We start from the raw sequence: 27183 nt of genomic DNA, 5'->3' as shown, positions 1-27183 counted from the left end.
CCTGGGATTGCCTCGACCCCGCTGCAGGACCCTGCCCTTGGTCTTGTTGAACCTCCTGAGGTTGGCTTGTGCCCACCTCTCCAGCCTGTCCAGGTCCCTCTGGATGGATCCCTTCCCTCCAGCCTGTCTGCTGCCCCACACAGCTCGGTGCCATCAGCAAACCTGCTGAGGGTGCACTCAATTGTTTGCTTTGTTTTGTTGAGGGGGGGTTTTTTATGCCTTTCTGTTGGGGTTGGTTTGTTCTGTCGTGGTTTTTTTGTCGTTGTTGGGTTTGGTGTGGTTTGATTTGAGGGGCTTTGAGGATTTTTTATCGTTCTTTTTGTTAGTTTTGTTTTGGTTTTTTTTTTTTGGTGGTGTGGGGTTTTTTTTGGGGTGGGGTGGGGTTTTTTTTTTGGGGGGGGGGGGGTTGGGTTTGGTTTGGATTTTGTTTCCCCCACCCCGTTAAAAAAAACAAACCCCAAACCCCATCCAACCAACCAAACCCCCCAAACCTCCCCCCCCCCAAAAAATCAATCAAACAAACAAATGACCCCCCCCAAAAAAAAATAACCTGGGAAAAGAAGAGGGGGAAAAAAAAACCAACCCAAAAACCGACAAAAAACCCACCCAAAATCCCAGGCAAGATTAGGAAAATAATTTGTGACGGAGGTGCCAGCCTGCATCAAAATATTTGGTAGCAAATGTCAAATGTCACCAATCCATGTGTCCCCTCCCGTGATAATAATTGGGCTGGAAGGCTGCGCTCCGCCGCCGCGGCCGCTCGCTGCCGCCTCCTCCCCCTCCTCCTCCTCCTCCTTCTCCTCCTTGCTGGCCGCTCGGGAAATGCGCCGTTTCCTCCTCAATTCATCCCAAAGCCTTGCCTGAGTTGCTGGTCGTCCCTTCCCTCCCCCCCTTCCCCCCAGCCTGGAGGACAAGAGCTGAAGTTGTGTCACCCAAACGGCAATTAATAGCTCCTGGAAAAAAAGGAAGGAGGGGGCAGAGGGGGAGGCAACGGCTTACAGCTGGGTTAGGGTGGTCTTGGGTGCGGGGGTAGTTCACCTTTGGGTGGTGGTTGTTGTGTTGGGATTATAGCTGGAAGATGGGGAAGGAGGCGGGGGGAGAGGGGGAGGCTGGAGGTGCTGTCCCGATTTTAGCCTGGAGAAGAGGAGGCTCGGGGGGAGAGCTTCGGAGTCTCTACAACGCCCTGAAAGGAGGTTGGAGCCAGGTGGGGGTTGATCACTTGTCCCAAGGAACAAGCAACAAGACAAGGGGAAAGTTGTCCACCAGGGGAGGTTCAGCTTGGCCGTGAGGAGCAGCTTCATCCCCTGGAGGCTTGTCAAGAGCTGGCCCAGGCTGCCCAGGGAATCCCCATCCCTGGAGGGGTTCCAAAGCTGTGGAGGTGTGGTGCTGAGGGCCATAGGTTGGTGATGCCCTGGCAGTGCTGGGTGAAGGGCTGGCTTTGATCTTATCCCACTTTCTCCTTGGTCACTTTGTGCCCTAGATTCACAGAATGCCCTGGGTTGGAAGGGACCTCTGGAGGTCACCCAGTCCAAGCCCAGCTTGGGACTGCAGTCAGCTGGGACATCCCCAGCTAGACCTGGCTGCTCACAGAATCATTCAGTCGTTAAGGCTGGACAAGACCTCTAAGACCATCAAGTCCAACCTCCTACCCAACACCTCCCTCATATGGTTTTGTAGTGAGGATTGCTCCCTCCCTGGAGGTGTTCAAGGCCAGGATGGATGAGGACTTGAGCAACCTGGGCTGGTGGGAGGTGTCCCTGCCCATGGCAGTGGACCTGGATGATCTTTAAGGCCCCTTCCAACCCAACCCATTCCATGCCTCTCTGAAGCTGATTAATTCTGTGACAGGAGGAACCCAACCTGTTCTCCTTTTCCCAGCAAACCAACCACTCCTTAAAGCATCCCAAGCCCTTCAGCTGGCAGCAGACCTTTACCATGCTCGCTCTAACGATCCAGGCTTAATCAATCCTCATTAGAACATCAGGGCTGCATAAATATTTGGCCACCTTCACCACGATGAGCCCCAGGGGGGAGAGTGAAGGGATAGGGAGAGAGCTGCAGAGAGTTGGAAAGTCAATGAGGTTCCCTCAGGGCTGAGGAGTGGGTGGGGGTGGGGGTTGGAGGTGTGGGTGGGGGGAGGTGAGCCTAGAGCTGGCCAAGCATTCAGATGGTGCCACTTGTCCCCTTGGGCAAGTCCTGGGGAGCAGGGTTAATGTTGCTGACCTATTTCTTTTTTGGGTTTATGTTGTGAGTGTGGAAGTGGTGAGCTGCTGCTTTAGAACCAGGAGGTCAGACCCCGCCGAGCTCCGCGCTGAAAGCCACAAGAAGCCTACCCTGGGCTGCAGCAAGACCAAGGGCAAGGTCCTGCAGCTGGGTCAGGGCAAGCCCAGGCACTGATACAGGCTGGGCAGGGACTGGCTGGAGAGCAGCCCTGAAGAAAAGACCTTGGGGGTGCTGGGGCAGGAGAAGCTCAACAGGAGCCAGCAGTCAGCACCTGCAGCCCAGAGAGCCAAGCAGAGCCTGGGCTGCAGCAAGAGAAGTGTGGCCAGCAGGGCCAGGGAGGGGATTCTGCCCCTCTGCTCCATGCTGCTGAGACCACAGCTGCAGCTCTGGGGCCAGTGCTGGAGCCTCTGTGCCAGGAAGGATCTGGAGGTGCTGGAAGGTGCCCAGAGAAGGGCCAGGAGGAGGAGCAGAGGGCTGGAGCTGCTCTGCTGTGAGGACAGACTGAGGGAGTTGGGGTTGTGCAGGCTGGAGAAGAGAAGGCTCTGAGGAGACCTTCTGGTGGCCTTCCAGGATCTGCAGGGGGCTCCAAGAAAGCTGGGGAGGGACTTCTGAGGGTGTCAGGGAGGGATAGGACTGGGGGGGATGGAGCAAAACTGGAAGTGGGGAGATTCAGATTGGATGTGAGGAAGAAGTTGTTGCCCATGAGGGTGGTGAGAGCCTGGCACAGGCTGCCCAGGGAGGTGGTGGAAGCCTCATCCCTGGAGGTGTTTGCAGCCAGGCTGGAGGTGGCTGTGAGCAACCTGCTGTGGTGTGAGGGTGTCCCTGGCCATGGCAGGGGGGTTGGAACTGGCTGAGCCTTGAGGTCCCTTCCAAGCCTGCCAGTTCTGTGAGCCTATGATTCCCCTGCCTCACCCCGCCGTGCTCTTAGCCACCAGAGAAGGAGCTAGAAGCTCTCGTTGGAGAAGACAGGCAGCAGCAGCAGCAGAATTTCCAACCCTGTGCCCATTATAGAAACTTTTTAGTACTGGGGACAAGCCAAGGGAGAAAAAAAAAACAACAAACAACAAAAACCAAAAAAGCAAAGCCCAGATTGACTCTCAGCTCTCAGCTGTGGTGCTGGCGACGCTTCCCTGCTTGCAGGAGGAGCAGCACTGGTGGGGTGCAGGCTGGAGACCTCAAAGCATCACCCAGCAGGATGTTTCCTAGGATGCTGAGCATCATAGCTACCTTCCACCCCATCCAGGAGCTCCTGCCCTGCTCCAGCACTGTTGCTTTGGGGATATAGAGATTTTTGTTGTAGAAACCCAGCCATGCCCTGGCCAAGATGCTGCCTGGGTGCTGCATCACCACAACCCAGCCCTGTGCTGGAGGGACTGGCCAGCCCCAAGCTGCATGGTCTTGTGTCAGCAGTCACCCTGAAATCCTGTGCAGTGAGCTCACAGGCTCAGATTTTGGGTTCCTCACTCCAAGTTGGACACTGAGGTGATGGAATGGGGCCAGAGAAGGACAATGAAGCTGCTGAAGAGTCTGGAGAACAGGGCTGGGGAGGAGCAGCTGAGGTTGTCCAGCCTGGAGAAAAGGAGGTTGAGGAGAGACCTCATTACTCTCTGCAGGTGAGGGTTGGTCTCTTCTCCCAAGGAACAGGCAACAGGATGAGAAAAAATGGCCTCAGGTTGCCCCAGGGGAGGTTCAGGTTGGCCATGGGGAACAATTTCTTCCCCTTGAGGGTTATCAAGATCTGATCCAGGCTGCCCAGGGCAGTAGTGGAGTCCCCATCCCTGGAGGGGTTTGAAAGCCGTGGAGATGTGGTGCTGAGGGCTATGGTTTGGTGGTGCTGGATTGGACTCCATGAGCTTCACAGTCTCTTCCAACCCAAATGATTCCATGACAACTGGGTCAATAGCCCAGCTGGAAATCTCACCCAGTGCCTCACTGGTGAGGGCCTGGCTGCTTCCCAGTCTTTGGCCTTTGCAAATGAGGAGCAGCTCCAAGGGATGGATGAGCTGGGGAGGATCCAGCTGCAGCTCAACCCAACCCACTCAGCTCTGTGCTGGGAAATGGGTGCTGGGGTAGGGGTCTTTGCCCATCATTCCTCCCTCTTTTGGGGATGGGGCACCATGCAGCTCCCCTTCCCAATCAGGACAAGAGAGGCATTTGGGGCCCTTTCCCTCTGTGCCCTGCAGCACAGAAACAGAATCATTTCTCTTGGTGGAGACCTCTAAGATCATCCACTCCAACCTTCAACTTAAGACCACCATGGCCATTAAACCACGTCCCCAGGTGCCATGGCCACACATTTCTTGAACCCCTCCAGGGATGGGGACTCCCCCACCTCCCTGGGCAGCCTCTTCCAGCCCCTGCCCACTCCTGCAGCAAAGAAATTTTCCCTCCTATCTCCGACCTCACCCTCCCCTGGCACCACTCCAGCCTGGCAGGTGGGACAGGGCTTGGCTCTGCTCCATCCCCAAGCAAACCCTGTGGGCATCCTTGGCAGGGCAGATTCCCCACAGCTCCCCTCGTGCTGCCCCCCAAAATCCTGGGAATGCTGCATGTGTGCTGCTTCCATGTGTGCTGGTTTCCAAGGAAACCTCTCTCCCTACATGTGTGTCACTTAACACCCGATTTGCTTTCATTTGGATAAGTCTTTAATTCCTCAGCAGCCCCAGCTCCACGGGATCTGTTGAGCCCTCTGTGTGTATCCTCAGCACACAAATCCCTCTCCTGCCTGCCTGCCTCTGGCAAAGTCCCTTCCTGCTCCCAGCAAGTTGCCTAAACCTGTGGCTAATGGAGAAGTTGCTAATTTGTGCAGTGAGAACTGGAGGTGTCCCTTCTGCTTCCCTCTAGGAATGCTTCTCCTAGATTCATCAAATGGTTTGGGTTGGAGGGGGCCTTAAAGATCATTCACTTCCAAGGCAGGGACACCTTCTGCTAGGGCAGGTTGCTCAAGGCCCCCTCCAACCTGGCCTTCAACACCTCCAGGGAGGGGGCATCCACCACCTCCCTGGGCAACCTGTTCCAGCCTCTCACCACCCTCATTGGAAAGAATTTCTTCCTACTCTCCAGTCTAAATCTGCCCTCTTCAAGCTTCAGTCCATTCCCTCTCATCCTGTCATCCAAGCCCTTGCCAAAAAGTCCCTCCCCAGCTCTCCACCAGCCCAGGTTGCTCAAGGCCCTCTCCAACCTGGCCTTCAACACCTTCAGGGAGGGGGCATCCACATCCTGGGCAACCTGTTCCACTGTCTCTCCAGCCTCACTGCCAGGAAAACACAGCAGCTGCTACCAGCTCTGCTGCTTGGGCTCCCTTGTTGGATGCTGGAGAAGGGCAGGACACCTGCACCCAGGTGCAAAGCTTGGGGTGTAAAGAGCTGGGTTGGCCCTGCAGGGAAGGGAGAAGCTCCTTGAAGTTGTTAAATGTTAACTGTGAAGAGCCTTGATGAGAGGACTGGCTGGGGGAGCAGGGAAAGGTGACCCTTGGAAGGGTGGCCCTTGGAAAGGTGACCTTTGGAAGGGTGACCATTGGAACAGGGACTCTTGGAAGGGTGGTGCTTGGGAACATGACCCTTGGAAGGGTGATGCTTGGAAGGGTGATGCTTGGAAGGGTGATGCTTGAAGCAGTGATCCTTGGAAGGGTGGCCCTGGGAAGTGTGGCCCTTGGAAGGGTGATGCTTGGAAGGGTGGCCCTTGCATGTGTCCATTGACATGATGCTGGTGGAGTTCACCATGTCTCCACCAGTTCCCCCACCTCAGCAGCACCTCCATGCCCCAGGCTGAGCAGAAAAGGCTGAGGAGGCGCTGGGCAGGGCTGGAGTGGTACTTTCCTAACCCCCAGATGGCTTTTTCCCTCCCTTCTCTCCTTCCTCCTGTCCCCCTGCACAGATGCTGCTGCCACTGCTGCTGTTCTGCTCTGGAGGAATTTTCTGCTCTAAGCTCCCTTTGCTCCTCTCCCCAAATCCCTGGGGCCGGTTCACGCTTGTAGAGCTGAGCAGCTCCTGTGTCACCGCAGGCTGGCTCCTGTCTGCAGCCCTGACAGCAGCTAATGCTGTTAGCCTGTGTCGAGGAGGGATTGCAGCATTAACCCCCCCACACACCCACCACCACCACCTAAAGCCACCACTGCTCAGGCTGCTCTGCTCCTTGCAAGTGAAAAACCAGCAGGAAACCACCTCCTCCCCCCACAATGTCTGGGGACCACAAAGCAGAAGGTTTGCCAGGTTTTGGGGGGGGGTGGGGGGAGAGGGAGGTGGATCTCTGGAAGCAGCACCCAGCAGCTGGCACAGGATCAGAGGAGCATTAAGGTTGGGAAAGATTTGGGTCCAACTGGCAACCCAATGCCACCCTGGCTGCTAAACCATGTCCCCAGGTGCCATGGCTTCGTGGTTTTTGAGCACCTCCAGAGATGGAGATCAGCTCCATGGGTGGGAGGCTGGCCCAGGGCTTGAGAACCCTTACAGCAAAGAAGTAATCTTCTCATGTCCAACCTAAACCTCCCTTGGTGCAACCTGAGGCCATTTCCTCTTATCCTGTTGCTTGTCCCTTGGGAGAAGAGACCAGCCCCCACCTCATTCCAATTTCCTGTCAGGGAGCTGTAGAGAGCCAGAAGGTCTCCCCTCAGCCTCCTTTTCTCCAGGCTAAACACCCCCAGCTCCCTCAGCTGCTCCTCCCCAGACCCTTCCCCAGCTCCTTTGCCCTTCTCTGCCCTACTCCAGCCCTTCAGTGTCCTTCTTGGAGCGAGGAGCCCAGCGCTGACCCCCAGCACTCAGAGTGTGGCCTCGGCAGTGCCCAGTCCAGGGGCACAATCCCTGCCCTGGGGCACAATCCCTGCCCTGGAGCACTATCCCTGCCCTGCTCCTGCTGCCCACACCACTGCCGCTCCAGGCCAGGCTGCTGTTGGCTTTCTTGGCCACCTGAGCACACTGCTGGCTCATCCTCAGCTGCCGGCACCTAAGCACCGAGCAGATTAACTCAGGTCGTGGAGGACTTTGCTATCTTTAGGTGGAAGGCGAAGGATTGGACCTCTTAGGGTGTCCTGCAGGCGATGAGGGAGAAAAATCCCTCCGGGCCAGCCCTGCTTGGGGCCACTGACCCCAGCTGATGGCCCCGGGAGGGTCTGGCCCCTGGCCTCCTGCGTTTCCACCTTTCCAGGCTCCAATCTGTCTCCGAATGCTGAGCCTGCTGTTAACTCCTCTTGCTCTCTCTCCTTGTGTTTGCTGTTATTTTTTAACACTTTTTTTCTTTAGTTTTCCCTTTTTCCCCCTCTTTTTTTCTATCCCCCCCCCTTTTTTTTTCCCAAGCTTTTTTTCCCCAAGCTTTTTCTTCCTAATCTTTCCCCCCCCCCTTCTTTCTTTTTTCAATCTTTTTCTTTCCCAACCTTTTTTTTCCCAGCCTTTTTCCCAACCTTTTTTTCCCCAACCTTTTTTTTCCCAACCTTTTTTTTCCCAACCTTTTTTCTCCCAATCTTTTTTCCCAGCCTTTTTTTCCCAGCCTTTTTTTCCCAACCTTTATTTTCCCAACCTTTATTTTCCCAATCTTTTTTTCCCCAACCTTTTTTCTCCCAACCTTTTTTCTCCCAACCTTTTTTCTCCCAACCTTTTTTCTCCCAACCTTTTTTCTCCCAACCTTTTTTCTCCCAACCTTTTTTCTCCCAATCTTTATTTCTCCCAATCTTTTTTTTCCCCAATTTTTTTTCCCAATCTTTTTTCCTCCAATCTTTTTTCCTCCAATTTTTTTTCCATCTTTTTTTTCCAATAATTTTTTCCAATCTATTTTTCCAATCTATTTTTTTAAAATCTTTGTTTTCAATCTTTTTATCCTCAATTTTTTTCCCATTTAAAAAATAGTTTTTCCACAATCTTTTTTGTCCAATTTTTCCCCAATCCTTTTTTTCAATTTCTCCCCGTTTTTTTCCCAATCTTTTTTCCAAATATTTTTTCAGTCTTTTTTAAAATCTTTTTTTTTTATCCCAGTCATTTAAAAATCTTTTCTAAAAATAATTTTTCCAATCTTTTCTTTTCCCAATAACTTTCTTCAACCTTTTTTTCCCAATCACTTTTCCAATCTTTTTTCCAATCTTTTTTCCAATCTTTTTTCCCAATTTTTAATCCTTTTCCCCCCAATTTTCCCCAGTTTTCCCCAATATTTTCAAATATTTTTTCCCAATCACTTTTTAATATTTTATTTTCTTATTTTCCCCCAATATTTTTCAAATGTTTTCCATTTTTCAATCTTTTTTTAATCTTTTTCCCAATTTTTTTCCCAATCTTTTTTCTTTTTCCCATTCTTTTTTTTCTATCTTTTCCCATTTTTTTTCTATCTTTTTCCCAATCTTTTTTTTCCCAATCTTTTTTTTCCCAATCTTTTTCTCCCCAATCTTTTTTTCCCCATCCTTTTTTTTGCAATCTTTTTTCCCCCCATCTTTTTTCCCCCAATCTTTTTTTCCCAATCTTTTTTCCCCCCATCTTTTTTTTTTCCCCACCTTTTTTTCCTCAACCTTTTTTTTCCCCAATCATTTTTTAGATCTTTTCTTTTTCCAATCTTTTTTTTTTCAATCTTTTTTTTTTTTTCCCCTCCCCCAACCTTCCCCCCCCCCCCCCCCAATCTTCCCACCCCTCCCCCCACTCCAAACACCCCCCCGGCCCCCCCACCCCCCCTCCCCGATTGCATAAAACCACTACCCTCTCCCCAGAGCCTGCCTGGAGCGAAGGCATGGTCTGTACAACTGCAATTATTTCGAAGAACAGATGGAGTGAGGAGCAGAAAGTCTGTTAATAGTAATAGAAATGCTACATGTTAACCTGGACAGCACACGATGACAGTCCCATGACTACACGTTCTGTTCCCACCAGCTGGGCTCCCCCGAGCAGAGCCGAGAGAGAGATTGCAGCGACGCCCTGCTCGGCTCCCCACCCCTCCCCAAAGTTAGAGCTCAAATTCCTTCACACTTCCAGCTTCGGGGTTTTTGGGTTGTTTGGCTTCGTGGCCCCACACCCCCCCCCCCCCCCCCCGCCCTCCTCCCCCCTCCTTCTCATTTTCTCCTTCTCTCCCCTCCTTCTCTTGCCCATTGAATGCTGATTTCAGCACCGGCAAGGAATATTGAGGAGTTTTGTGATGGGGTTTTTTTATATCTCCTGGGATGCTCTTGGTGATGCAGGAGGCTGCAGCTGGGAGCAGGATGGAGAGGGGAGGTGCCACGAGGAGGAGCAGAGGGCTGGAGCACCTCTCCTGTGAGGACAGACTGAGGGAGTTGGGGTTGTGCAAGGCTGGAGAGGAGAAGACTCTGAAGAGACCTCATTGTGGCCTTCTAGGATCTGCAGGGGGCTACAAGAAAGATTGGGAGGGACTTCTGACGGTGTCAGGGAGGGGGGGGGGGGTGCAGCTAAAGTAGAAGTGGGGAGATTCAGATTGGCTGTTAGGAAGAAGCTCTTGCCTATGAGGGTGGTGAGAGACTGGCACAGGTTGCCCAGGGAGGTGGTGGAAGCTTCATCCCTGGAGGTGTTTGCAGCCAGGCTGGTTGTGGCTGTGAGCAACCTGCTGTGGTGTGAGGTGTCCCTGGCCATGGCACTGCCAATTCTATGATTCTGTGATTCTATGACAGCTCTGCTCCAGGGTCCTGAGCTCTGACTTTGCACTGTGGCGCTGTCAGGGCTCCGTTTCCATGCACACCTCTGCGTGCTTGGTGGAACCCGACCAGGACGCAGAGCTTAGAATGATGATGGCTGGAAAAGCCCTCTAAGAGCATTGAGTCCAACCATAACCCAACACCACCCTGGCCATTAAACCATGGCCCAAAAATCCCAGTATGGTGAGGCTGGGGAGGGACCTCTGGAGAGCATCTCATCCAACCCCCCTGCTCCAGCAGGGCACCCACAGCAGCTTGCCCAGGAGCACAATGGCCCAGGGGGGGTTGGAAGCTCTCCGCACAAGGAGACTCCACAACCTCTCTGGGCAGCCCGGCCCAGCACCCTCACACCAAACAACTTTCTCCTCCTCTCCAGATGGAACCTCCTGGGTGCCAGTTTGTGCCCTTTGCCCCTTTTGCTGTCCCTGGGCACCACTGAGCAGAGTCTGGCCCCAGCCTCTTGCCCCCACAGCTCCTTTAGCTCTTGCTGAGCATTGCTCAGCTCCCCTCTGGGGCTGCTCTGGCTCCAGGCTCTCAGCCTTTGCTCCTCACAGAGCTGCTCCAGGCCCCTCAGCACCTTCCCAGCCTGTCCTAGACTCTCTCCAGTAGTTCCCTGTCCCTCTTGAACTGGGGAGCCCAGAACTGGACACAAATTCACTCTGAGCCAGGCTGGGATTCATGCACAGGGGGGAGGGGCACCTCACCAGCTGTGCTCCCAGGCAAGGCATGATCTTGGGATTTTCTCTGCAACTCTTGCAAACTGATTGCTAAGTGAGTTCAATTCCCCCTTTTCTGGTTAAACTGCTTCTTGTTGTGGGGTCTGTGAGCTGGGCTGAGTGATGCTCAGCTCCAGTGGCCATTAAAGGGAAGGGTCTAGAGGGTGTCTCCTGCTACGGCAGTACCCCAGGGCTCTCTTGCCCCATTTTCCCCCACCAAGGGTTGGGAAATAGGGAGAGGAGGAGGGGGGAAAGGCTGTGCCAGCCCCAGCAACCTCCCTGTGAAAATCCCTGCAGGTTTCAGAAGCCACTGAGGGATTTATCCAGCGAGCTCCAGCTGACTTGGGTGGGAATGGCCAGGCTAAATCTGCAGCCCTTTACGGAAGCCCAGCCCCTGGGCTCGCTGGAGCCCAGCGTGGCACTGCTGGGGGCTGCCAGATGCACCTGCAGGTTTTATTAGGAGATAGATCCCTTAATCTGGGTGCTTGCAGGATAAGCTGGTGCCTGAGGTCCTGCCAAATCCCTGGAGATCAGCAGGTTTTCTATCCACAGCCTCCAGAGGTCACTTCAAACCCAGCTCCATCCTCCAGAGACCAAAATATCCCCCTGGGCTCACAGAGGTGGTGCCACCTGTGGGGGTGTTGGGCACCCTCAGATGCTGTGGGGCTGAGCCAGCATCATCCACGAGTCCCCTCTGTCTCTTTGTCCAGTTGCCATCAGCCAGGAGAGGTGGCCCAAACCTCTGGGTGTGTTGTGAGGAAGAAGCTTTGCCTTCTTCCAGCCATCTCTGGTGCATCTTGGGCTTAGTTTGGGGTTTGTCAGGTAGAGCTCAGCTCCTCACAGCCACCCTCAGGGAGTCATGGAAGCATGGAATTGCATCAGCTGGGAAAGCCCTTTAAGATCATCCAGTCCATCCATTCCCTAACTTTACCAAGGCTGAGGCTAAGCCACATCTCTGAGGCTTTGCAACCCCTTCAGGGCTGGGGATTCAGCCACCTCCCTGGGCAGCCTGGGCCAGGCTTTGAGAACCCTTTTAGTGAAGAACTTTCTTCTAATGTCCAACCTGAGCCTCCCCTGGTGCAACTTGAGGGCATTTCTTTTAGTCCTGTCCCTTGTTCCTTGGGAGAAGAGCCCAACCCCCACCTGACTCCAGCCTCCTGTCGGGGAGCTGTAGAGAGCCCTCCCCTCAACCTCCTTTGCTCTAGGCTCAGTTCCCTGAGCCCTGTTCTCCAGACCCTTCCCCATCTTTGTTGCTCTTCTCTGGACCTGCTCCAGCCCTCAATGTCCTTCTTGGACCGAGGGACCCAAAACAGAATCCAGCCCTCAAGGTGTCTGGGACATCCACCCTGTCCCTGACCACCACCCCAGGGCTGGAGCTGGAGTTGAGTCCTGTGCCTCTCCCCCAAGGACTGCAGCCCTTGGTGGAAGGTCTCCTGTGCTGGGGCACGCTGCTGTGCCTGTTGCTGCTGTCAGCTGCGGTTAGAGGATGGCTGGCAGGGGAGGAAGCTGTCCTTGGTGCCTGTTGTTTGGAGGCAGCAGAAAGCCTTCTGTTCTCCCTCCCTTTGAAGAGCTAGAAGAGCTGAGGAGGAAATCATCCCAAGCAGGCCTGTGGCCCATGCTTTCCCCTGGGGGTGTGTCCATCCTTCAGCTCCTTTTGGAGCAACCTATCCATAAAAATGGGAAAATGAAGGGGGCAAAAAAAACCCCAACCCCAACCCCAACCCCATACATTGTAGGAGCTGATAAAACTCCTGAAAAAAACTCCTGGGTGCAAGCTCCCAGCCCTGACCCTCACCCCCACAGCCCTCTCCTCTCTTGCAGGACAAGAAGTACCTCCTGGTGCTGGTGGACCCCGATGCTCCCAGCAGAGCCAACCCTAGGAACCGCTTCTGGAGGCACTGGCTGCTCTCTGACATCCCAGTGAGTCCAGGGGGTTCGTGTGAAGGAGTCTCAGCATCTTGGGGGGGGGGGGGGGTAGGGGGGAGGGGGTCTCCCAGGGCTGGGGGGGGGGTTTGGGTGTCGCTGGCCCCGGAGGGTTGGCTTCGCATGGCGGCGAAATCCCTGGGGATGAGGAATGGGGCTGGGGCTGGGCTTGTAGGTAGGGAAGTGCTTCCTCAGGCTATATAGAGCAGAGCTGGTCCAAAAATATTGCTTGGCTTCTGCTTTTTTACTTCCCCCCCCCCCCCCCTCTTCTTCTAAGGAATGCTGAAAAAAACCCCCAACCCAAACCTTCTCCTTGCTAACTCCCCACCACGTTTGCTCTGCAGAGACAAACACTGCCTGCAAAGCTCTCTCTCTCTCTCTCTCTCTCTCTCTTTCTGCTGCCATTGATTTTTTGGAGGGTTAAAAAAAGCAGTTTGGGTGCAAAAATCTCTTCCAATTTTTTTTTTCCCATGGGAGAAGCAAAACAGGGAGGAAAGAAAGGGGGTTGAGCAAACTGGTTTGAGAGCAGCCTTGAAGAAAGGGACTTGGGGGTGCTGGGGGAGGAGAAGCTCAACAGGAGCCAGCAGTCAGCACTTGCAGCCCAGAGAGCCAAGCAGAGCCTGGGCTGCAGCAAGAGAAGTGTGGCCAGCAGGGCCAGGGAGGGGATTCTGCCCCTCTGCTCCACTCTGCTGAGACCACAGCTGCAGCTCTGGGGCCAGTTCTGGAGCCTCTGTGCCAGGAAGGATCTGGAGGTGCTGGAAGGTGCCCAGAGAAGGGCCAGGAGGAGGAGCAGAGGGCTGGAGCTGCTCTGCTGTGGGAACAGACTGAGGGAGTTGGGGTTGTGCAGTCTGGAGAGGAGAAGGCTCTGAGGAGACCTAATTGTGGCCTTCCAGGATCTGCAGGGGGCTCCAAGAAAGCTGGGGAGGGACTTTTGAGGGTGTTAGGGAGGGATAGAACTGGGGGAGATGGAGCAAAACTAGAAGTGGGGAGATTGAGATTGGCTGTGAGGAAGAAGTTGATCCCCAGGAGGGTGGTGAGAGCCTGGCACAGGATGCCCAGGGAGGTGGTGGAAGCTTCATCCCTGGAGGTGTTTGCAGCCAGGCTGGAGGTGGCTGTGAGCAACCTGCTGTGGTGTGAGGTGTCCCTGGCCATGGCAAGGGGCTTGGAAGTGGCTGAGCCTTGAGGTCCCTTCCAACCCTGACACTTCTATGAGTCTCTGAATACGTGGCTGGAATTCCTGCTGCTTCTCAGCTCGGTGGCTGTGGGATGGGTGGCTGAGGCTGCCCTGCTATCGAGCTGCTTTGCCCCCTGAGAGGTTTGGGCAGCTCAGTTTGTTCCTCCCCTCCTTGCTTTTGCCTTTTCCCCTTTTTTAAATGTATTTTATTTGAAATGTAGGTGTTTCAGCCCTGAATCCATCTAACTAATAATCTCAGTCCTAAAGTCTAATTAAGATATCAATTCATTTGCAGCAGGCATTTAGCAAGAAATATCTCCTCATGCTCCTCTATTCTTCTCCCAAATTGCCACTGAGGGCTTTTTTCCCCCCTACTTCCTCTTGTGCAGATATCTTAATTAGGCTTTTTTCCCCCCCACACCCCTCCCATTGTTATTATTATTGTTAATGGGAATATTGAAGCAAATTAAAATTGGGATGTTAATACATGCCCTGAATTCCTTAATTGGCTGAAAAATAGACAGAGCCCCCAATAATTGCAGGGCTTTGTGGACAGGGAGGGTGGGGCTGGGCTTTGCTCTTAAGCCTTGGCTGGCACCGTGCTGCATCTCCACCAACAGGGGCCTGGAAGGCTAAAATTGATTTGATTGTGAGCTCAACTTGGAGGAATCCTGAGCTCCTCCTTCCCCTTCTGCACACAGATCCTCCAAAGCCTCTCCTGATACGATCACAGAATCACCCAGGTTGGAAAAGACCTTGAAGAGAGAATAGAATTGGAATGGAATGGAATGGAATGGAATGGAATGGAATGGAATGGAATGGAATGGAATGGAATAGGAATAGAATAGAATAGAAAGAATGGAATGGAATGGAATGGAATGGAATGGAATGGAATAGAATGGAATAGAATGGAATAGAATAGAATAGAATAGAATAGAATAGAATAGAATAGAATAGAATAGAATAGAATAGAATAGAATAGAATAGAATAGAATAGGAATGGAATGGAATAGGATAGGAATGGAATGGAATAAGAATGGAATAGAATAGAATGGAATGGAATAGAATGGAATGGAATAGAATAGAATGGAATGGACTAGAATGGAATGGAATGGAATGGAATGGAATGGAATGGACCAGGTTGGAAGAGAGAGCAGCTTGCCCAGGGGCACAATGGCCAGGGGAAGTTGGAAGCTCTCCACAGAAAGAGACTCCACCACCTTTCTGGGCAGCCTGCTCCAGGCCTCCAGCACCCTCACACCACATAGAATGGAATGGAATGGAATAGAATAGAATAGAACAGAATAGAATAGAATAGAATTAACCAGGTTGGAAGAGACCTTTGAGATCATTGAGTCCAACCTATCACCCAACACCATCTAAATCAACTAAACCATGGCACTAAGTGCCTCATCCAGGCTCTTCCTAAACACCTCCAGGGATGGGGACTCCACCACCTCCCTGGGCAGCACAGCCCAAGGGCCAATCTCTCTTGCTGGGAAGAATTTCTTCCTAACATCCAGCCTGAACCTCCTCTGGCACAGGTTGAGTCTGTGTCCTCTTGTTCTGGTGCTGGCTGCCTGGGAGAAGAGCCCAACCCCCACCTGGCTCCAACCTCCCTTCAGGGAGTTGGAGAGAGCAAGAAGGTCTCCCCTGAGCCTCCTCTTCTGCAGGCTGAGCAACCCCAGCTCCCTCAGCCTCTCCTCACAGGGCTGTGCCCCAGACCCCTCCCCAGCTTTGTTGCCCTTCTCTGGACAGCTTCCAGCAGCTCAACATCTTTCCTAAACTGAGGAGCCCAGAACTGGACACAGGACTCCAGGTGTGGCCTAACCAGTGCTGAGCACAGGGCACAATGACCTCCCTGCTCCTGCTGGCCACACTGGTCCTGATCCAGGCCAGGATGCCATTGGCCTTCTTGGCCCCCTGGGCACACTGCAGGCTCATGTTCAACCTCCTATCAACCAGTACCCCCAGGTCCCTTTCTGCCTGGCTGCTCTCCAGCCACTCTGGAGATCACTAAGTCCAACCAGAACCCAACTACCATGACCCTGACATGTCACATTGTTGGGGTTTTCCTTTTTGTTGCCCCTGGGTATGAGATCTGGGAGGGAAAAGTGGGACTGAAACCAGCTCTCCAGTGAAAATGGAAGGTAGTTTTTCACAGAGTCATCAAATGGTTTGGGTTGGAAGGGACCTTAAGGATCCCAGAGCCATGGAATGGTTTAGGTTGGAAGGGACCTTAAGGGTCCCAGAGCCATGGAATGGTTTGGGTTGAAAAGGACCTAAGTATCATAGAAGCATCAAATGCATTGGGTGGGAAGGGATCCTCAAAGCTCAGCCAGGGCAATCCCCCTGCCATGGGTAGGGACATCCCTGCCATGGGTAGGGACATCCCAACCTGTGCTTCTCAGTTTAGGAAGGACATTGAGACACTTGACTGTGTCCAGAGAAGGGCAAGGAGGCTGGGGAGGGGGCTGGAGCACAGCCCTGTGAGGAGAGGCTGAGGGAGCTGGGGGGTGTTCAGCCTGGAGGAGAGGAGGTTCAGGGGAGACCTTCTTGCTCTCTACAACTACCTGAAAGGAGGTTGGAGCCAGGTGGGGGTTGGGCTCTTCTCCCAGACACAGAACAAGAGGACACAGTCTCAAGTTTAGGCTGGAGGTGAGGAGAAAGTTCTTCCCAGAAAGAGTAATTTGCCCTTGGAATGTGCTGCCCACATGGAGTCCCCAACCCTGGAGGTGCTCAAGAAAGGCTTGGATGTGGCCCTTGGAGCCATGGTTTAGTTGTCAGGAGGTGTTAGGGGATCGGCAATAGGTTGGACTTGATGATCCCTGAGGTCTTTTCCAACCTGCTTGATTCTATGATTCCATGCCCCTCAACTAGAGCAGGTTGCTCAGAGCCCCAGACAACCTGACCTTGGATGTATCCAGGGATGGAGCCTCCACCACCTCCCATGGTCAACCTGTTCCAGTGCTCCATCACATCACCCAGTTCCTACCCCTCTGCCATGGGCAGGGACACCTCCTACCAGACCAGGTTCCTCCAGGTCCCATCTGACCTGGCTTGGAACACTCCCAGGCTTGGAGCCTCCACAACTTCTCCAGGCAGCCTGTTGCAGTGCCTCAGCACCCTCCTGGGGGAGAATTCCCTCCTAATGTCTTCTTAATTGGCAAAGGCAGTTTTGTGCTACAAAAGGTCAGGAAGCTCCTTTCCAAGGGGGAAATTTTGGGGGAGGAAAAGGTCCTTCCCATCTCCAGGTGGTTGTGGCTCTACCAGTGATGGAGCTGACCTCAACTCCACCAATTCCTTGGAAGGGTTTTCATCATGAGGTAAATATAGATGTGAGCAGGGAGTTGGACTTGGTGGTGCTTGTGGCTCCCTTTCCACTGGAGCTGTGCTAGGAGTCTGTGATGTATTGTATAGGAGATAGAGAGAGGTGTTGTCTTTTATAGATCATGGTTTCTATCCCATAATATGCATCAGATATAGCCATGCACAGTCACATATATGGAATCGTTGAACCATTGAATTGTTTGGGTTGGGAAAGGCCTCTAAGGGTCATCCAGTCCAAGCAGCAACCCAGCCTCACCAAACCCTGGCCCTAGGTGCCATGGCCACAGGGTTCTGGAACACCTCCAGGGCTGGGGACTCCACCACCTCCCTGAGCAGCCTTTTCCAATCCCTGAGCACTCTTGCAGCAAAGAATTTTCTCCTCATCTCCAACCCAACCCTCCCCTGGCACAACTTCAGCCCTTTCCCCCTTGTCCTATTGTTAGTTGGGAGAGAAGACCAACCCCAGCCTCACTCCAGCCTCCTTCCAGGCACTTCTAGAGAGCAATCAGAGGCTCCAACCTAAACCTCCCCTGGCACAATTTCAGGCCCTTCCCTCTCCTTCTACCCCTGCTCCTAGACACCAACCCCCACCTGACTCCGCACCATTACACCCTAAGACACCCCCACCCCCACCCTCACCCTTTCAGGGCAGCAGGACAGCCTCCCCTTACCCCAGCCCTGGGGTGAGTCCCTAGTGCTGGGGGTGCAATTGGAGGGCTCCTAGCATCCCAGCACCAGAGCTTTCCCCCAGGCCCCCTTGTCCCCAGATGGCTTCTGTGAAGCTCCATGGGCTCAGCCACGTGGGGTCTCGTTGAGATGCAGATCGTTGGGGGGTATCTGGAAGTCTTGGCTCTGAGGAGCTTCAGCTGACAGCCTTATTTGCACACTGCCTCGAAAATAACCGTGTGGGCTTCACATGACACCTTCTGTTGCTTTGGTGCATCAGAGGGGCTTGCAAGTGCCTTTTTTTCCCAGGAGGGATGGAGTGGTCGGTGGGCTGAAAAAAGCCCCTGCGCCTGGCATCCCCCCAGCATTCCCCAGCATCGCCCCAGAATCCCCCCAGCATCCCCCAGCATCCCCCAGCATCACCCCAGAATCCTCCCAGCATCCCCCAGCATCGCCCAACATCCCCCCAGCATCCCCCAGCATCTCCCAGCATCCCCCCAGCATCACCCAGCATCCCCCCAGCATCACCCCAGAATACTCCCAGCATCCCCCCAGCATCCCCCAGCATCTCCCAGCATCCCCCCAGCATCACCCAGCATCCCCCCAGCATCACCCCAGAATACTCCCAGCATCGCCCAACATCACCCAACATCCCCCCAGCATCCCCCAGCATCTCCCAGCATCCCCCAGCATCCCCCCAGCATCACCCCAGCATCCCCTAGCATCGCCCCAGCATCACTCCAGAATCATTTAGCATCCCCCCAGCATCCCCCCAGCATCCCCCAGCATCCCCCAGCATCCCCCAGCATCCCCCAGCATCCCCCCAGCATCCCCCAGCATCACCCTAGTATCCCTCCAGCATCACCCAGCATCCCCCAGCATCACCCCAGCATCAGCCAACATCACCCAGCATCCCCCCAGTATCCCCCAGCATCACCCCAGCATCACCCCAGTATCCCCCCAGCATCGCCCCAGCATCCCCCGGCATCCCCCAGCATCTCCCAGCATCCCCCCAGCATCACCCAGCATCCACCCAGCATCCCTCAGCATCACCCCAGCATCACCTAAGAATCACCCAGCATCCCCCCATCATTGCCCCAGAATCACCCAGTATCACTCCAGCATCCCCCAGCACCACCCAGAATGACCCCAGCATCACCCAACATTGCCCCAGCATCATCCCAGCACCACCCCAGCATCAGCAGCCCCAGCTTTGGAGTGAAGTAACTCCAGCAGCTCTGAATGCCACTAAAGGTGCTGTGGTACCTTGGCAGGCCACTGGGTTTGGGATTCAGCTCAGGATTTGATTTTTCTAGGTGGGTTTTGGGGTTGGAACATCCCATACCATCCCACCCCACCCCATCCCATCCCATCCCATCCCATCCCATCCCATCCCATCCCATCCATCCACTGAGGCCTTAAGCAACCTGGGCTAGTGGGAGGTGTCCCTGCCCATGGCAGAAGGGTTGGAACTCAATGGCCTTCAAGACCCCTTCCAACCCAACCCATTCTAAGATATTTTACAATCCCATCCCATCCCATCCCATGCCATCCCACCCCATCCATCCATCCACTGAGGCCTTCAGCAACCTGGGCTAGAGGGAGGAGTCCCTGCCCACGGCAAAAGGGATGGAACTCAATGGCCTTCAAGACCCCTTCCAACCCAACCCATTCTAAGATATTTTACAATCCCATCCCATGCCATGCCATCCCATCTCATCCCATCCCATCCCATCCCATCCCATCCCACCCCATTCCATCCATCCACTGAGACCTTGAGCAACCTGGGCTAGAGGGAGGTGTCCCTGCCCCTGGCAGAAGGGGTGGAACTTGATGGCCTTCAAGATCCCTTCTAACCCAACTCATTCTAAGATATTTTACCATCCCATCCCATCATATCCCACCCATCCCATCCCATCCCATCCCATCCCATCCCATCCTATCCCATCCCACCCTATCCCATCCCACCCCATCCCATCCATCCACTGAGACCTTGAGCGACCTGGGCTAGAGGGAAGAGTCCCTGCCCACAGCAGAAGGGATGGAACTCAACGGCCTTCAAGACCCTTTCCAACCCAACTCATTCTAAACTATTATGATCCCACCCCCTCGCCCCACCCCACTTTTTTCCCCACCCCCTCCCCTCCCCCTCTCCCCCCTTCCCCTCCCTAACCCTTTCCCCCCACTCCCCACCGCAGCGCCGCCGCTTTCCCTGCTCCCATTCACGAAACCCTTTCCGGCGCCGCCGTTTGCCACGAGCAGCGGCAATCGTATCTTGTGATGCACGTTAGGCTTGGGTGGGGTTTTTTTCCCCCCCCCCCCCCTCTCCCCTCCCTTTTAGGTTTGTGGTTCTTTATTTCCTTTTTTTTTTTCCTCTCCTTCCTTCCCTGTGGCAATTTGCAGTGTAAAATTATTTAGAGATAAGAGCCAAATTAGCTCTCCTAGAGGCGGAGGTCGACGTGTCCCCTTCTCGGTGCGAGCAGTGTTTAAATATAATCAGCCTTTACTCTAATGCAGCATAATTGTTCATTTGAAATAGGGTGAGGGGAGGTGGGGGTAGGGTTGGGGTGGTTTTTTTTTCCCCTCCCCTTCTTCTTTAACATCCCCCCCCACTCCTTCCCCCCCCCCCCCCCCCCCCTTCTTCTCCCATTTCATTTTATTTTTATTGAAACTCCATTCAATGAGTCATTAAAATATTCAAAAGAGGGGAAAGGCAGCGAATTGGAAATGAATTGAGCACATTAGCCTCTAGCTGCTGGTGCAGCATCAGGTAACCAAGTGAGGCTTGCAAGCAGTTTACTCAGTAAACAAGAATTTCCTTCTTTTTTTTTTTTGGAGGGGGGGGAGGAGGAGGGATTTGTGTTCAGCAAGGGGGGGGGGGAAAGGAAGGAGAAAAAAAAAAGGGAAGGGAAATAAAAGGGGAAGGGGAAAAAAAGGGAGGGAAAATAAAGGGAAGAAAAAAGGGGAGGAAAAAAGGGAAGGAAAAAAAAAGGGAAGGGCAGAAAGATAAGGAAAAAATGGGAAGAGGGAAAAAAGGGAAGGGAAGAAAAAGGAAGGGGGAAAAAGGGAAGGGGGAAAAATGAAAGGGAAAAAAAAGGGAAGGGGAAAAGAAGGGGAAGAGGAAAAAGAGAAGGGAGAAAAAGGGAAGGGAAAAAAAGGGAAGGAAAAAATGAAAGGGAAAAAAGGGAAGGGGAAAAGAAGGGAAGGGGGAGGGGAAGGGGAAAAAAGGGAAGGGAAAAAAGGGAAGAAAAAAAGGGAAGGGAAAAAAAAGGAAGGAAAATAAAGGGAAGGACAAAAAAAAAAGGGAAGGGAAAAAAGGGGAAGGGAAAAAGAAGGGAAGGGGAAAAAAAGCGGAAGGGGGAAAAAAGGGAAGGGAAAAAAGGGAAGGGAAAAAAGGGAAGGGAAGAAAGGGAAGGGAAAAAAGGGAAGGGAAAAAGAAGGGAAGGGGAAAAAAAGGGAAGGGTGAAAAAGGGAAGGGAAAAAAGGGAAGGGAAAAAGAAGGGAAGGGAAAAAAAGGGAAGGGCGAAAAAAGTGAAGGGAAAAGAAGGGAAGGAAAAAAAGGGAAGGGGAAAAAAGGGGAAAGGGATAAAAAGGGAAGGGAAAAAAAGGGAAAGGGGAAAAAAGGGAAGGGGGGAAAAAGGGAAGGGAAAAATAAGCAAGGGGAAAAAAAGGGAATAAAAAAAGGGGAAGGGAAAAAAAATAGGGAGAAAATCCTTCCCTTTCACCCCCTCCACTCCCCCCTCCTTCTTTATTCCCCCTCCTCAGGGAGGAGGAAGGGGGAGGGCGAGAGCAGCGAATTTGTGCTGCACTAAAGCCTCCCTGCTTTAACTTTATTTTTATCAAAATATGTTTGTAAGAGAAAAGTCGTTATGGAAACCAGTTCTGGCAGCCAGGAGAGAGCCTGCGCCAGGCTGGAGCAGAGTGGGACCCACTGGGGTGCTGCTGCAACCCAGCAAGGCTGGGCTGGGCTGGCCTTGACTCTGAGCAGCCTGGGCTAGTTGAAGATGTCCCTATGCTCGCTGCCTAGGTGACCTTTAGAGGGTCCTTCCAACTCCAGCCATTCACAGGATCACAGAATGGGAGGGGATGGAAGGGACCTCCAGAGATCAGCCAGGCCAAGCCCACCCTGCCAGAGCAGCATCGCTCAGGGCAGGGCACCCAGGAACACATCCAGGTGGGGTTGGAAGCTCTCCACACAAGGAGACTCCACAACCTCCCTGGGCAGCCTGCTCCAGGCCTCCAGCACCCTCACACCAAGCAAGTTTCTCCTCCTCTTCAGGTGGAACCTCCTGGGTTCCAGCTTGTCCCTGTTGTTCCTTGTCCTGGCACTGGGCATCACCAATCAGAGCCTGGCACCTTCATCCTGACCCCCACCCCTCAGATATCGATAGACATTGATCAGATCCCCTCTCAGCCTTCTCTTCTCCAGCCTAAACAGCCCCAGGGCTCTCCACAGCAGAGCTGTTCCAGTCCCTTCATCGTTCTCAGTGCCTCCCCTGGGCTCTCTCCAGCAGATCCCTGTCTCTTGAACTGGGGAGCCCCAAGCTGGACACAGGATTGCAGCTGTGGTCTCAGCAGGGCAGAGTAGAGGGGCAGGAGAACCTCCTTGGACCTAGACCTAGACATTCCATGATTCTATGACTTTCTCAATCAAGCCCTTCCCTGGGCAGAGGCTTTGGGATACTGAGGCAGAGAGCAGGCTGGGGACCAGCCTGGGGTCAACTCATGGAAACGATCCAACGCTGAGTTTGAAGGTGAACCAATCCCTCCCACCCACCACCACCCATCAGTGGCTTTTCATGCTGGGTGCAGAGGAGTGCAGCCCCCACCCTTGGGGCTGTGCCCTCTCCATGGCTTTGCAGAGCACCCCTGGGGGTGGGACCAGCGGGTTTGGGTGCTGGAGGACTTCGCGGTGCCCCTGTCTGGTGCTAGAGGTCCTGGCATCACTGCCAGTCCTCGCTGTGGTGGCATTTGTCAGAGCATTCCTCCTCAGCTGATAAACAGGCTCTGGGTTGCAAGTGTCACCATAGAAACAGGTGCTTGTCTTAAGCAAACAAGGGCTTGATTAACCTCCAAAGTTATGGGAATTTTGCAGGATAAAAGCCTGGGAATGGAGCTGCCAGGGGTTGGCTGCTCACCTACAGCCCCACACCCTGCCCCGGCCATCCCCATCTCCATCCCAAAGGGACACCACTGCACGTGCTCTGAAGGCAGCTCTTCCCCTGCAGCACGTGGAGTGGGGGTCAGGCTCACCCCCAAATCCTTGGATTTTGGGAAAAGAAGAGAGAGCAGCTGCTCATCCCTGGCTGCTGCCATTTCTGCTCCTCACAGACACATCTGGGATGCTCCAGAGACCCAGCTGTGCTTCCAGCATTCCAGCAGTGCCAGGAGGAAGCTCCTGGCACAGCAGGGAATGGGTTTTAAAGGGTTAATTGATGCTGCTGGAGAACAAAGCATCAGCTTTGGGGGATCCCGTGGGTGGGAGAAGGTCCATGCCTTGGGGGGATGCCAGGGTGCCAGGGCAGGTTTCAACACTATGCTGGGTCTGGTCCTGTCACCAGCCTGCAGCTGCCATGGGTTAGAGGTTGACCTGCCGGGAAGCAGCTTTGTGGGGAGAGAACTGGGAGTGCTGGTGGGCAACAAGTTGCTCACGGACCAGAAATGTGCCCTTGTGGCTAAGAAGGTCAATGGTCTCCTGGGGGGCATGAAGAAGAGTGGGGCAGCAGGGTGAGGAAAGGGTTCTCTCGCTCCTCTGTTCTGCTCTGGTGAGGCCACAGCTGGAGTCCTGGCTCCAGTTCTGGGCAGTTTCAGAGGGACAGAGAACTGCTGGAGAGAGTCCAGGGCAGGCTGGGAAGATGCTGAGGGGCCTGGAGCAGCTCTGTGAGCAGCAAAGGCTGAGAGCCCTGGGGCTGAGAGCCTGCAGAAGAGCAGCCCCAGAGGGCAGCTGAGCAATGCTCAGCAAGAGCTGAAGGAGCTGTGGGGGGCAAGAGGCTGGGGCCAGACTCTGCTCACTGATGTCCAGGGACAGGGCAAGGGGCAGAGAGCACAAACTGGCACCCAGGAGGCTCAGTCTGAAGAGGAGGAGAAAGTTGTTTGTTGTGAGGGTGCTGGAGGCCTGGAGCAGGCTGCCCAGAGAGGTTGTGGAGTCTCCTGGTGTGGAGAGCTTCCAAACGCCCCCTGGGCATTGTGCCCCTGGGCAAGCTGCTGTGGGTGCCCTGCTGAAACGGGGGGTGTGTGAGGTGGGTGATCTCCAGAGGTCCCTTTCCAACCCCTACCATGCTGGCATGTGGCTCTGTGACACTCTTGGACCACCCATCCCTGCTGTGCCATTGGGCTCCAGGCTCAGAAAGGGGGACAGGGCAGACGTGGCAGTGCTGTGGCTTTTGTTCCCCCTCTCTGGAAGCCCTTTTGCCTCCACTTTTTGGTGATTAAATGAGGGTTTGAAAGGGAAAGTACAGAGAGAAATGTTGGGTTAATTGATGACTTGGCTCCTTGGAATAGTCAATTCCCTGGAGTGAGTTCCTGTCGCTGCTCCTTAATGAAGCTCTTATTAAGAAAAGAGGCAAAAAAGAAACCCAAAAGAATTGAAGCAAAGAGGTTGAAGTACAAGAGATTGCTGCTTGGGTGGAGCTTTCATGGTGCTTCAAAGCTTCCTTGCTCCTCCATAGGCATAGCCATAGAATGATTTGGGCTAGAAAAGACCTCTTAAGATCATCCAGTCCAACCCAGAGGGGCAGCAGAACCTCCCTAGCCCTGCTGGAAGCTGAAGGTGACCACGAAGCTAAAGGTGACCACAAACCAACCCCTCCCTGCACTGCAAAAGGTCTTCCTCAAAAGCAGCAGGTCTGACCCAAATACACAGGGGCTGGCTCAAACGTGTAGGGTAAGACTCAGAGGAGCAAGGTACAGCTCAAACACACAGGGCCTGGCTCATGTGGAATCACAGAACCAGAGAATTGTTTGGCTTGGAAAAGCTCTCTGAGATCATCCAATCCAAGCAGCAACCCAACCCCACCACGGCCACCAAACCCTGGCCCCAAGTGCCGTGGCCACAGGGTTCTGGAATACTTCCAGGGCTGGGGACTCCACCACCTCCCTGGGCAGCCTCTTCCAATCCCTGAGCACTCTTGCAGCAATGTGTCCTGATCTCCAACCTCAACACCCCCCCGGGGCAATCTGAGGCCATTTCAGCTCTCATTCTCTTCTCCACTAGGAGAGGAGACTGACCCCCACCTCACTCCAACCTCCTTGCAGCAGTGAAGGTGGAGAGCCAGGGGGCAGGGGGTGAACCCGGTGCTTGGCATGGTTGGGTCCCCACCTGAGGATGCCATGCAAGGGGAAGAATGTCCCCCCAAAGCCAAATCCTTGTGCAGGCTGGGAAAGTGCTGCTCCAGAGGGCTGCAAGGGCTTTGCTTTAGCCACCGACCAGAAACTGGTGAGAGGCCAAAGCTGAGGGCTCTGCACAACCATTGAAACCAGCCCGGGGGAGGGGGGAAGGGGGTAGGGAGGGAAGGGGAATTAACCATTTCCTAGCAATGAGGAAATCCGAGGTTAGCTGAGGCCCTGCAAAGGCTTTCAAAGCACCAATGGGATCCCTTGGCACTGCCACATCTGCCAGGAGCTGGTGCCAAGGTGTTCCCAGGGTGAGGTTTGTGTGGAACAGGTTCCCCGTGAGCGGGATCCCGTGTCGAGCGTCAGCCTCTCTTATTCATCCTCTGCAAACAGATGGGGGCTTGGTTGCTGCTGGTGTCAGCCTGCTCTGCAAATATCATCTGAGAAAGGGCTTTTTTTTTTTTTCTTCTCTTCTTTTCTTGCTTTTTTGGCTAATTGTGAGAAAATGAAAGGGGAGGAACTGGAGATGGAAGCTGTTGGAAAGAGCAAATCGGTGATGGCACCTTCGGAGGCGGTGCTCAGCCCAGCGGCGTTCAGCCCAAAGGAGGGAAGCTGTGGCTGGGACAACACCAGAGCAAAAACGCAGCACCAGGGCTGGGCCAGAGTGGGGGAACACAGAGCTGGTCAGCTGGGAAAGGAAGGACATAAGGTTAAGGTCCTATCCCTGGAGGTGTTCAAGGCCAGGTCGGATGAGACTTTGAGCAGCCTGGGCTGGGGGGAGGTGTCCCTGCCCGTGGCAGGGAGGTTGGAACTGGATGAGCTTTAAGGTCCCTTCCAACCCAACCCATGCTGTGAACCACTAAGAAGTTTCATCTAAACATGAGGAAGAACTTCTTTATTTTCAGGCTGATGGAGCCCTGGAGCAGGCTGCTCAGGGAGGTTGTGGATGTCCCCTCCATGGAGGTGTTCAAGGCCAGGTTGGATGAGGCCTTGAGCAACTTGTGCTGGGGGGGGAGGTGTCCCTGCCCATGGCAGGGGGTTGGAACTGGATGAGCTTTAAGGTCCCTTCCAACCCAAACCATTCAGTCTGGAGAAGAGAAGGCTCCAAGGAGACCTTATTGTGGCCTTTCAGTATCTGAAGGGAGCTACAAGAAAGCTGGGGAGGGACTTCTTAGGGTGCAAGGGAGGGATAGGACTGGGGGGAATGGAACAAAACTGGAAATGGGGAGATTCAGATTGGATGTGAGGAAGAAGCTCTTGCCTATGAGGGTGGTGAGAGACTGGCACAGGTTGCCCAGGGAGGTGGTGGAAGCCTCATCCCTGGAGGTTTTGAAGGCCAGGCTGGATGTGGCTGTGAGCAACCTGCTGTGGTGTGAGGTGTCCCTGGCCATGGCAGGGGGCTTGGAACTGGCTGAGCCTTGAGCTCCCTTCCAACCCTGACAATTCTGTGATTCTGTGATGAATCTTGAAGAAGTTTCATCTAAAGACAAGGAGAAACTGTTCCTGTGGAGTCACCATCCCTGGAGGTGTTTAGGAAGAGCCTAGATGAGGCACTTGGTGCCATGGTTGAGTTGATCAGATGGTGTTGGGTGATAGGTTGGACTGGATGATCTGAAAGGTCTTTTCCAACCTGGTTAATTCTATTCTATTCTATTCTATTCTATTCTATTCTATTCTATTCTATTCTATTCTATTCTATTCTATTCTATTCTATTCTATTCTATTCTATTCCATTCCATTCCATTCCATTCCATTTCATTCCATCCTATCCTATCCTATCCTATCCTATCCTATCCTATCCTATCCTATCCTATCCTATCCTATCCTATCCTATCCATGTGATCCACTCTAGGTGACCCTGCTCTGGCAGGGGGGTTGGACAGGATGATCTCTTGAAGTCCCTTCCAGCCCCTGACATTCTGTGCTTCCTTGATGGAGGCCTGGAGCAGGCTGCCCAGAGAAGTTGTGGAGCCTCCACCTCTGATCTCTCCCAACCCAACCCCATTCTATGAGTCTACAAAACTCCAGCTGCCTGGGGGTTCCTTGGGATGCTTTGATGTGCAAGGAGCAGGGTTTGTTGTGCTCACCAGGAGCTTTGCCAGGAGTGGTTCCTCAGCAGCAGGTTCCCTTGGTCCAGATGGGAAATGAAGCTGTTGCTTGGCTTTTGAGTTTGGTTCTTGGTTTTGTTTTGGGTTTGCTTTTGT

At 53.6% G+C, this 27183-nt stretch overlaps 1 protein-coding gene across 4 annotated transcripts in view; it reads left to right on the top strand.

Moving 5' to 3' along the window:
* PEBP4 (phosphatidylethanolamine binding protein 4) overlaps positions 1–27183 on the top strand; it is a 150941-nt gene that overhangs the window by 68950 nt on the left and 54808 nt on the right. For all 4 annotated transcript variants that reach the window (XM_054175227.1, XM_054175230.1, XM_054175228.1 and 1 more), the window contains one exon: positions 12376–12474. In XM_054175227.1, the coding sequence (XP_054031202.1) occupies positions 12376–12474 (99 nt within the window). The remainder of the gene's footprint in view (positions 1–12375; positions 12475–27183) is intronic.

The sequence above is a fragment of the Dryobates pubescens genome, chromosome 31, assembly GCF_014839835.1.
Source record: "Dryobates pubescens isolate bDryPub1 chromosome 31, bDryPub1.pri, whole genome shotgun sequence".
NCBI lineage: Eukaryota > Metazoa > Chordata > Aves > Piciformes > Picidae > Dryobates > Dryobates pubescens.
This window is presented reverse-complemented; position numbering and strand designations above follow the sequence as displayed.